Here is an 11,949-nt window from a genome sequence, read left to right as displayed (position 1 = left end):
TGTATACGAAATTGTTAGCGATAACAATGTGCTTAGTTAGAATTACAGCAGCTTTGAATAGTACAATGCGTTTTGAGAAACTTTTCGCTTCGACATACTACCGTTATGGAAAAGATATCACTCGTTATCCACCATCTGAGAAGCGTTATTGACAGTAACCCTTATCAGGTTATTCCAATGGCTGATTATTCTTCCTGCAGATTTCCGGCAACTCAAAAACCCTACCACCTTTTGAAATGAATTTTGCACAGATTAGTTTTATGGTGTATACAAAAATGTAGGATTGAAATCAGCAGTGGGTTCAAATTACCAACACAATCCCCTTAGTCTGTTTAAAAAGATCCCATGTGATGAACCTGGCTAAGGAAAAGTTCACTTATACGAACACGTTGTGTTGGATCGGGCGAGTTGGCCTATAAAAAATCGTTTGTAACCGTTTTGTATAAAATGCATATGGTTGAAAAGATGTTTTAAAAGTAGAATACAATAATCCACGCAAATTTGCCTCGAAATTGTGTGGTTTTCCTTTTACTGTGCGAACTAACACGGTCAGTCGGCAATAAATGGCCGACCGTGTTAGTCGACGAGGTAAAAGGAAAACCGTGCAGTGTCGAGGCATGTTTGTGTGGGTCATTGTGTTCAACTTTTACAACATCTTTCTACCCATAATTTTTGCATCCTGTAACAAACGGTTACAGACGCTTTTCAAAAACCAACTCGTCCGATCCAAGGCAACGTGTTCCTTTAAAGCCCGAAGCCACAGCCAGAAAATCCTGAATGCATCATTATCAACCTATACTTTCTCACCACACAGGAAAGAGGCGAACACGTGGCTCTCAACGGGTTGGATGACGCTACTCTTTGCCATTGACGTATGTGATCAAATTGACATCTACGGACTGGCTGAAGAGAACTATTGCAGGTAATGATGGCAATCAGCTAGAGATCAAAAACAATAAGGGGGCGTCTGCTTTCAGTTCCGGGAGAAGGAGATAAATCATTCTGTGATCTTATCGTATAGGATAATAAGAAAATGGTTATTGTTGGCTCACGACCTACTTCTGTGGTTCTATCCTGAAATCAGGGTTAGATGGTATGATAATGTGATTTCAGAGAGTGACTTTGCGTCGATTTGAAGCAGACGCTGTGATGTATTGATGTTAATGTATTGGAGATGTCTTGCATGGTTACTCTCTTTGAATCAAGATAAGGTACGATGTAGGATGTAGGAAACACTGAGAAATCTACTTCCTTAGGTTGATAGGCCTGTATACATGTACCCATATTAGTAAACATGTAACATGCGAAGTGTGGACTCGAGAACAAATGAAGTCCACATCATAGGGACTTTAGAAACTATCTTGGAAACTATGTGGACTTACACACTTCCACAAAGTGTTGTTTGTTGTAGAGGAATACGATTGTCCTTGGGTGTACACAAAACACGGGATGTCCGCACACATTCTGTTTGTTCCATCCCTGTGTGGGCATCGTGCTCTTTTCTTTGTCCCTGTTCACTGAGGAACCTTTTATAGACTAAGTACACAAAATTCCTTGCGGAGTACCCTCAGTCTTTAGAGTTCCCCTACGGAGACCCTTTGTTTTCCCTTTTCTGTTATGTTCTGATTTCACAGTTACTGCAACACAGAGCTGTGTGTGTGTGCGTTAGTTCTGGCCACACCGTCTCGTGCATTGATCCTACTGTTGAGTTTGCCTTTGCAAAAAGGTGCCCTTGTCCACTGACAAAACACCCATCTAAAACAACAACGTAAATACCTCATTGCACTCTGATGTGTGTCCTCGTTGTTTATACACTTTCCCCCAGCACCCCTCGTGAAAGTCAAACTCAGTCTCAAAGTCCATCGACCCCCCTCATCTAGTCAATCTGATAAGTCTATGTTATATTCCTTCCATCCTCTCAATATAAACCGCTTTGCATGATTTGTATTTTGAGTTGGATTTAAAGTATAACTTACTGTACAGTCCCTTTTTGGGTAACCCATATCTATAAAGGCTGAGCAGGGTATGATAAATGAATTACATTAAACTTACACCGAGTGAAGATAAAGATAGTTAAACACTTCGTTAAAATATTGGTTGATGAGGTGATGTAAATTTTTTTTTTTGTAAAACAATGTTACGAAAATAGGTTTTACATGCTGAAATAATGTTCGTCTACTGAGACGAATATTATATTCGTGAATTGTACTTTTTTTTCTCTCAAAAACTACAGCACCTCAGCAAGTAATGTTTTAAAGGAACTTTCTAACATCTTAATCTTCAAACTGTGTGGGATTTGGACATTGTTTGTTGTGCATATTAAAGTCCTACTGCAAGTACCTAGACCCTTTAAAGCATGGGATATTGTAATGTAAAGAGCTGATTTTAGAGTACAGCCGATTTTCGTTGGAGCACATTTTTCGTTGCAACCATTGGATGTGTAGCAATAATATGACTATTGGATTACATGTACGACAACCTGCAGGTTGTACGACGTTATTTCACTTGTCTTGCTCGCTTTGATGAAAACACAATTTACTGATAAATGAGAGCCGCATTGCTAAATTGCTCATAGCGATCCGGAGCCGGACCGTCTTAATACCAACGAAGCTTAAGGACTTAAACCAAAAGCCTAGTGGATTTTATTTCCTTAAAACCATCAAGTCATAAACGAAGTCTTAGACGGAAAACACTGTCAGTTAGTGATCATTGGGTGCGTTAATGTTATGTCTGATTTGTGGTTTTTGCATACATATTTTAACCGGATCTGTGTAATGGCTGTATGTAGTTTTATGTGTGTAACGAACTGTCACTGCTGTGTGTGGGTTTGCTGACGTCATCTCTGACGGTGTAAAGCGTACTTCATAAATCACAAACCTTTTATTTTGTTTTCTCCGCATCAGTTTTGTTTCTCGCAACGATACTTTGGTAAAACTCGAACAAATATTCTTGAAAATATTGTTACTAATCGAAATGAAGTTCCAAATATTTCAGTTGTTTTATTTTTTATTTTATTATTTATTTATTTTAAATTTTTAGTGTGAAGCTCTAGTCAACGACAGGGTTCGAAACAGGGCAACCTGATTTTCAAAACTGAATTGTACTCATGCCATTTTTTGACATAAATTAATAGTCTCATACTTGCTTTAAGTTGATGACATTTGATCCTGATGGATACAACCATGTTACTTGAGTCGCATTCTGGCTTTAAGATTTCTGCATTCCAAAGTGTATAGATCCATCGACAAGGGAAGGGTTAATCCATGCACTGGGGAAACGTCAATCAGCGATCATATTATAAATACTTTGTATTCGTATTCCGCTTTGCCATGGAGGTCAAATTACTAAATATATTACAATCGTTTGATATAGATCGTTAATCTGACTACAGAATTACATATTCATTGGTTTTTTGTATATCTGTTTAGCCAGGGGGATAATATGGCTAAAGGGTGCCGTTTTGTATTTCAAACTCGAACCTTCATCCAACAAATAAAATGCAAATATCGTGTGCGTTTCATGCATCGGAAATGAGAACTTCGTCAGTTTGGTTTCAATTTTCAGATAAGCTTAAACTGATGCTGGCCTTGAGGATAAAATAATATACATAATTCATAGCAATATTGATTTCTGAGTTTTACGTTTCGCACAAATCTGACCTGAACTGAAGTGTGTGTTTAATCAAAACAGAAATCCTGGTGCAGAGAGTGTATAAAAGACGGGAAATAAATTGTGGAGCGGTGTTGCGTGATCGTAAAACACAATTAACACATCGCGTGGAGTCCCCCTTTTTTCCCTAGACATTCACAATAAGAGGACGTGCAATGTTGGAGCAGCTGTGCGAACAACCATGCACATCCAATCCAATATAGCAAACAGGCAGGATTAGGTTAAAGGCACTGCCGTCGATTTCACCAAACTCTTTCTAACTTTAGATTAATCTTAAGACGAGTTAAATTCCATATCCCCAGACGGATTAGGACACATTGAACCCATCCTAACTTACGAGTACTCAGAATGAGTTACTCGTCCTAACTCAAGATAGGATTAATCCTAGATTTTCGTGAAATCTGCTGCTGGACACGTTTGGTAATAATTGTCAGAGACCATTATTCTCACTTTAACATATGCATAAAATAACAAACCTGTTGGGCTCAGTTGGTCATCGAGAGTACAACATAACAATGCAAGAAACAACACCCTCGTTGCATTAACTTGTGTTCTTATAGATTGCATACAAATACTTTAGGTTTGAAAACAAAACAAAAACATTTGCGTGAGAATTTACCTCTTTCTCAACAAGGTACGTTACTTTTAAAGGGAGCTGTTTATCACAATGTTTTGTACCATCAGCAGCTCCCCATTGCTTGTTAGTAAGTTCCTATGCTAACAATAATTTTGAGTAATTACCGATAGCGTCCAGTGCCTTTAAGCTGAAGATGGCGGTGACCAAGAAACCGTGAGTTTGTAATGCGACAAGAATCTCTCGCCGGGACGGTAATTGGCTGGTGAATCAGCCGGTCGTAATTGCTAAATTCCCGGGGAGACCACACGAATGGTGTGTGTGGGGGGGGGGGGGGGGTATACTTAGCGATGCGTTATGAAGCCATGTATGTCTGTCTGTCTGTTACAGCCATGACCGCTAGCGGGCTGTGATATGTTGCAATGTTTCATAAGTAATGAGATCATTGCACATGTATTTCATAGGAATGAACCCAGACGTATAATATTAATCAACATGTGAGATGTGTTGTCCGTATGTAACAATTTGAGTTATGTAGACAGGAATTCTGAAATTGAGCACCAGTTTGTCAAACCATAGAGAATGGACCTTGTCAAACAATACTTTGGTAACAGTTGTATCCTGGGACATTCAATGAAAATCTTTAGAATATGTGAGACGTACTAGTCAGTCCTTCATTTAATCAAACGCACTGGACACTATTGGTAATTACTCAACCAATTGTTAGCATAAAGAAATGAGCAACGGGGAGCAAAACATTATGAGAAACGGCTTCCTTCGATGACTAATTAACCCAACATTTTTGCTAACTCACCGATTCAACACAAACTTAGAAGGAAAGTACAATGAGATTATCACACATATAAATTTCTAGAATTGAATCCAATTGAATTCATTCCAATTCAATATGGCGTTTATTCCGTACTCTTTTTGGAAAATAATTCAATATATGAGAATTTATCAAGACATAGAAAGGTAACAAAATCAAAAGCGCATATAAGTAAACAAAATTGATGAGACAATAAATATATAGAAATGAACTGTGTACAGGAAAGGGGTGAGAGGATCAGGCCTAATTAATCTCGTGTGTGTACGGAGCTTTGGAAGTACCATCCGATTTATTAAGATCTTGGGATAATTTACTGCGGGATGATGGCATCATTAACGTAAGATGACGACATCCTGAGATGATTTATCTCCGGGGATGACGACATCTTGAAGGTAGAATGTCGTCTTCAAGATATGTTTTTTGTAGAATTTCGACACCGTGAAATTAAGATGTTGACTTCCAGAGATGATGTATTTCAGGATGGCAACATCCTGACAGTTGTCCATTTCCAGGAGGAATCCATCTTAGGATGAGGGTCATCCATCTTAAGATGATAGTATAATTTCCGACAATCAATTGTAATTAATATACCTGCAGCCGATTTCACGAAACGCTAGGATTAATCTTATGTGGAGCACGGGACGACTAACTCGTCCTAAGTCAGGACGGGTTCAATACGTGTATGGATAAGGACAGTTAACTCGTCCTGAAGTTAGGAAGAGTTTGGTGAAATCGACTGCTGATTATTCAACCAAACACCTACCGTAATATAAAGGTTCTGGTAAAACATACACGATGCTGGCGCGAGTAACTTTGTTTTACTATTGTCAGAATCGCGTGCTTAAGTGATTTTAAGGCATGGTGGACACTAATAGTAGGTTTGGGTAAATTTGTCTGTATACACTCAGTTCAAACATAATACTATAGTGCCTTCCATACCTCAAAGAGGCTATCAATAGTAAAGCGCGAGAGTGACTGAACCTCTCACACTGATATGGTCTTATGGGATGGTAGACTTGACTCAAGTCCAAATACCGTGCCATCACCAGAAATGTTTGTTTTATGATGCTCTGCATTCCCCCACACAGGTGGGACAGTCGCACGAGAACGGGACTTGAATCAAGTCTAACGAGATGGTGATTCTTTCAGACTACGCAACTCAATAGACTCGCCAAGACACATGAATAGTTTATGTCTGACTGTAAAACCTATACGAAAAAAAATGAAACTCAAAACTCGTGAGACTTGAACTCGAGAACTCTTTGGAGAATTCTTTGCTATGCATTTAGGTTATAGTTAATCCCTGTCTTAGATCAGACAGGGTTCGTTAGACTCTCTATGGATGCTGATAAATTCCGACTTCGGAATTCCAGCCTGGAGCCCCAAGGCCAAGCACATGAATACTTCAAATCGAGAACTATTATTATAAATAAAAACCAACCTCATTAAAAAGGGTGTGGCGCCTGCTTCAAGTTTATCTACGATGCAAAGCCTACACTTAAGATGCTTTTACGGGAGTCGACTAAATGAAATGTTTAAAATGCCTTAGGCATAACTCCATAGAGTGTTACCTTTCATAAAAGCAAGAGTCAAGGGTGTCTGTTAATAAAGGCTTGATCTAGTTACATGCCTTGTTGAATATCATTGTTTTGTGTTGCCTGAAGCTTTCGTAAATCACGTACTAATAATGACAAATGTCAAGCGGCTCATTAAGAAACACAAAATGTGTTTTTGAAATGACGTGTTGGGTTGAGGAGTTTGCGTTGGCGTGTTATTAAGTAACAACAATCTTTGGCGTGGTCCAAGTAAATCAAATAAATCAGAATAAGAAATAGGGTTGCCTTTTTTCCCCTTCTTTTTTGAGCATTGTTAAGTTCATATTGCTCTGCTTTGCGTCCCTTTGCTTCACCGTGCATTTATTGCACGTGTTTTTATTAAAACAAAAACATGAACTGAAGAAATGTGTACTGTTACAAAAAGCTGGTTAGCTTGGTAGGCGTATTTGTATTACTGAAAACGTATTCAAGCTTCAATGTCAGATTTTCGTTGAAACAGATGTTTAGAACCAAAATCTGAACTAATTTTTGACAGATGATGCTGTTTGACAGATGATGCTGTTTCAAAACGAAAAACTTATTTGTACGTTGCAAAACGGATTAGAAAGTGCATTTCCTTAAACAACTTTAAAAATTTATTGTCTCTAATTTATAAACATAGCTATTGAAAGTTCAAAATAAATGTTCAGTACGAATCTGCAACCGCTAGCATCTGTAACTGTTAATAACAACTTTGATAACTTTTACAGGGACCATCCGAACGACACCACACCGTACCACTACTACGACCCAGACGGTAAAGTGGAATGTAAATACTATCAGACCAGCGAGGAACGACTAACCGGTGGCCATCTCTTCATCACAGAGAAGGCAGTCTTCGCTCGCTGGGCCCACAAGTTCAACATGAGTTTCCACTCGCCGTGGTGGAACATCACAGCATTAGCTCCCAACACCACGGCTCTGGAGACGCCCTTCTTGAAGAAGTTCTACGAGGCGAAGCGGAACAACAGGACGATCGTACGGCATCGGAGGGTGATCAAACGAGTCATCAAGAGGGTGGTTGTACGACGGAAGGTACCGGTGTTGAAGAAATCACCCAAGATCAAATCATGATATTAAGACAATCGTAATTATTATTTGTATATTTCTCTGTATTGTTTTATTATATTGAATTTTATTATCAGGTATCCGTCCCTAGATAATGCACTTTAAAGAGAGATGTGTTTATTATAAACGATGAAGACAACTTACTTTAACATACAGTTAATTACTCGTCAGTAAGATTCGAATTAGCCAAAAACATGCTGAAATGCCAAATGTGCTACCTTCGACTGGTGACTACTCTATGTTCCAAAACTTCCAAAGCCCATGTTCCGACAAATTTCCGGTAGTCCCCCCATGAGACTCTGGTGTTATGGTTAGGATATACTTTATGCATATGACGTCATTTGAGTAGGGCGCCCTCATGTAGAGGTCACAGTGAGGTAGACTGACCCCTGTCTTTACCCGCAAGGATAAAGACAGGTACCTGCTATTTAGATCCAGCGATTATATTTGATACAATGATTATATTGGATAAACGTGCACAGTGACATGAGCTTTCCATTATGCCCCAAACAGTAAACTCCTATCACGCCCCCGTATAATTTGATTGTGTATTTCTATGTGAAATGAATGTAGGTCAAAGGTGAAAGTACACGCAGGTTTGTAGGCAGGTCTCTGGCGTTATTCACGAGCCTCGAAGTGTGACGTCAGATTATCAGGCTAACATTGAGGTTGTTCATTGGCCAATCCTGCGCGTGACACTTTCTTTATCATCGGTTTACCTCTAAGAACAAACTAGACATCTGCTAAAATGCCATAAATAAAGCATTTAGCCAGTGACCACTCTATGTTCCGATAATTCCTCATGCTGAATGACGTCAATGCAAAAATGGGGATCATACCGGGGTGTTAGAACATGCATGTGTGCAACCTTTCGACTGGCCCTCAAATGTTGTTTTTTCCAAGATTCGATTGTACCTTTTCCACAGCGGACCAGCTGGCGACCTTTGGGCTACATTAGATCTTCTTAGTGTAGCATTATAATACAGGCAAACTGACAAAACATTGAACAGTAAATGTGGCCTCGGTGACAAATCTACAACAAAACTGATGTCCCTTTTGCTCACTTCAGCGATTCACGGATTCAATTCCTTCCATAAAAACAGTTTCGAAAGGTGGAGTAGCAGTAATGTTAATATCTTAAGAAGTTGTCTGCCTTTAAAGTAATTGTTTTATGATTGTCAATCCTTATGAAAAGTTGGTGACGTCAGTAGGCTTTTCCGTTTAGGTTTTCATAATTTTAATGACGCCATTGCCTTAAACTTTTTGCTTAAGGTGTTAGCAATATTGAATAATGAACTTGTTTGCTAGTGAAATGCGAGTGAAAACGAACAATGAAATTAAGAAATAACTGTTCTAAGATCAAAGTATCAAAATAGTATTAGAATTATAAACATCTCACGAATTGAATAATTCTTTATGTATAAAATTGTTAAACCTTTTCAAAATTGTGTTATAGTTCTCAATTTAGATTGATCTTCAAGGGTGCTATCACTTTGCGATATCACAGACAAAATTTGAAAGAAGATGCCTTACCCGTTGGCTTGATTTGGTTTTGATTTAAAACAGATCTCCCCTGAGCAATTTCACAGCCTCGTGAGGAGGCCTCTCCTACAAATAAATGGAGAAATTTTAAAATAGTATCACGAGACCTATTTAACGATAAACCAGTCATGATACCCAAAACAAAAAGTACACGATTTCCTAATACGAAATACAGGAAGGTTTTAATATTGTTTTTTTTTTTTTTTAACAGGCATATTCATGTTGGGATACGCGAGCCAAACAATACAAAACGGTGGTCTTTTTTGGGGGGTAAACAATTAATACTTGTCTTCGGTTAGCTTTTGCTTCTTATGTTTAGAACTGCCCTCCTCAAAGATGTTCCTATTATTTTTTAAGGAGTCCCTTTTGTAATCGATTAAGAAGAAAAACATTTCCACATTGAAAACGTTTTACGGCAGTGGCAATTTCGTTGTGCAGACAAAAAATTCCATCGGTTAGGCGCGATGAGGGTAACAGACATGTTGAAGCATTTGATTGATACACCACAGAGTACAACTCCATTTTTAAAGGCTTTAAAGCAACTCTTATTAATCAATGCTGTTTTTGATACTGTTTGCTACCACTATAAACCTCTGAAATTTTAAACAGCAGTCCTGGTCATTTGATATTATTGTGGTTTTGCCTTAGTGACTGTCCCAATCATGTGTTATGTGCAATGTATTATAAAATGTAACTTGACGGTTGCCATAACAATGATAATGGCAACATTAAGTGTCTCCTTGTTAAGGTCGTTGAGGGCGCTATACTACAGTAGCAAGTGTTTTCTTGGGCACACGTATTTATTTTAGTGGTTGATCATATTATTTTTTATCAATGCATTGTTGATGTAGCATTCGAATCATCAGCATTCAAATCACAAGGGTTTTTGCACTTTTTTGTTTTGTAAAGTGCGTTTTAAAATCTTGGACCTACTCGCCTGGGTGAAAACTTCGAATAATGTACACAGATCCAATTCACACAAACTGTTTTTGAACGTGAATTCCGTTGTTGGCCCTTTTTCGACTGAGATGTTTGTACTAGTTGTTGTGATGTTTACTTACTACTGAAATGAGTAATTGAAAACCTTGTGTCTTTCGGGTTAAATTCTTTTGAACAGTTATTATATATATTACAAGGAAATCACTATGTCAACTCAAAATTACATTATTATAAAGGCAATTGTTACTTCTACTGGACACGTTTGGTCAAAGAACATTATTCTCACTTGGTGTATCCAAAAGTATTCATTAAACAACAACTCTGTGAAGTTGTAAGTTGCAAGAAAACATTGAAAGAAAAGCACCCTCTTTATGTGCTTCCAGATGCATAATAAAATACTAAAGCTGGAGTGTCATTATTTGAGTATGAAATTAAACCTCTTTCTAAAAAAAAATAACGTTACTTCAGTGGGAGCCGTTTCTCACATTGTTCTGTACTATCACTATGCTCTCAATGCTCATTACCAAGTAAGTTTTTTTAAGACAATTTATTTTTGATTTTTTACCAATAGTGTCCAGTGCCTTTAAAAGGTTAAGGTGAAGTTCTGCTTGGATGTTAATCAAGTCCAGTGGGGCATTGAAACTTTGTGGTTATTATTTTCATAAAGTACGTTTTTTTATCAAATAAATGTTGTTTATTCCAAAAACAAACAAATCAAAATGCAATTGTTTTGGTACATCCACATACAGTAAACGATGCTTAAGATACAGTCATTGCAATTTTTTGCCAGTATTTTATTCTCGAGATGAGTCATTTGGGCCTATAATTAAACAGAACAAAATTTAAATTATTAATGTTTTTAAAACGAGACTTTGAGCAAATTGTTTACTTCGTATTGAACTGTGTGCTTTCCTTTATGGGTTGCTTATTATGATTGTAAGACGATAATTAACTAAGGAACTTAACTAGGCTATTAAACCTTGAATGTTATTTTTCTAAGAGAGCTTTAGTGAGATTCACCTTTGTTCTAATTTTTTTAACAGAATGAGTAACTCTTTGAGTAGTATTTATCATTATTTTCTTGTTATTAAGTGATTAACACATTTTTTTTTTTTTTTTTTTTTTGAGAAATGCATGCTGGAACAGATAACAAATTTTTTTTGAAACAATCATGTTTAACACCACCGTAAAACTCCGCAATAGTTCGTTTTTAATCAAATATTTCAGTCGTGAATAAGTATAATCAAGTATTAGGGGGTCCAAACGTGTACACCCGTTTGTTGTTTTTTTTGCTTTATTTATATATATTTTTTAAAGGAAGTAAAAAAGTCATGGAGAACGGTTACTACGGTTACTACGATTGCTCGTTTTTAAATACTCATTTACATGCTTATGGTGGTTGCTTTTGATAATCTGTCAACTCTTTTTGCAAACAAAACAAGATAACTGATAATTGTGAATAACTGTTTTGATGTATCGACAGGCAAGGTTGACTTTCTCCTTGTATTGTTTATCATAGAATGATGAGTATTTACATTTGTATATGACTATGTACTTAGCGGCTACTACTGCGCCGTTGGTTTGAGAACCATGGTTGAAGCATGGATGAAGTAAAGGCCTTGGCAACGTTGCCACAACCGCGACACGTTGACACAGCCAAGAGCCGTAAAATAAATGCCCTTTTCGAATCCACGGCTTCGGCTTCAGGCTCCGTTTTGTTCGTCTGAAGCCCT

At 37.6% G+C, this 11,949-nt stretch overlaps 1 protein-coding gene across 2 annotated transcripts in view; it reads left to right on the top strand.

Moving 5' to 3' along the window:
• Window positions 1-11,215, top strand: part of LOC139946163 (uncharacterized) — a 71,311-nt gene extending 60,096 nt beyond the window's left edge. For both annotated transcript variants that reach the window (XM_071943783.1, XM_071943784.1), the window contains exons 5-6: window positions 815-922; window positions 7,378-11,215. In XM_071943783.1, coding sequence (XP_071799884.1) covers window positions 815-922; window positions 7,378-7,741 — 472 coding nt within the window. In that variant the 3' untranslated portion in view covers window positions 7,742-11,215. The remainder of the gene's footprint in view (window positions 1-814; window positions 923-7,377) is intronic.
• The last annotated feature ends 734 nt before the right edge of the window (window positions 11,216-11,949 follow it).

The sequence above is a fragment of the Asterias amurensis genome, chromosome 13, assembly GCF_032118995.1.
Source record: "Asterias amurensis chromosome 13, ASM3211899v1".
NCBI classification, from domain to species: Eukaryota; Metazoa; Echinodermata; class Asteroidea; order Forcipulatida; family Asteriidae; genus Asterias; species Asterias amurensis.
Note: the sequence above shows the minus strand (reverse complement) of the source record. Positions and strands in the feature narration are given on the sequence as shown.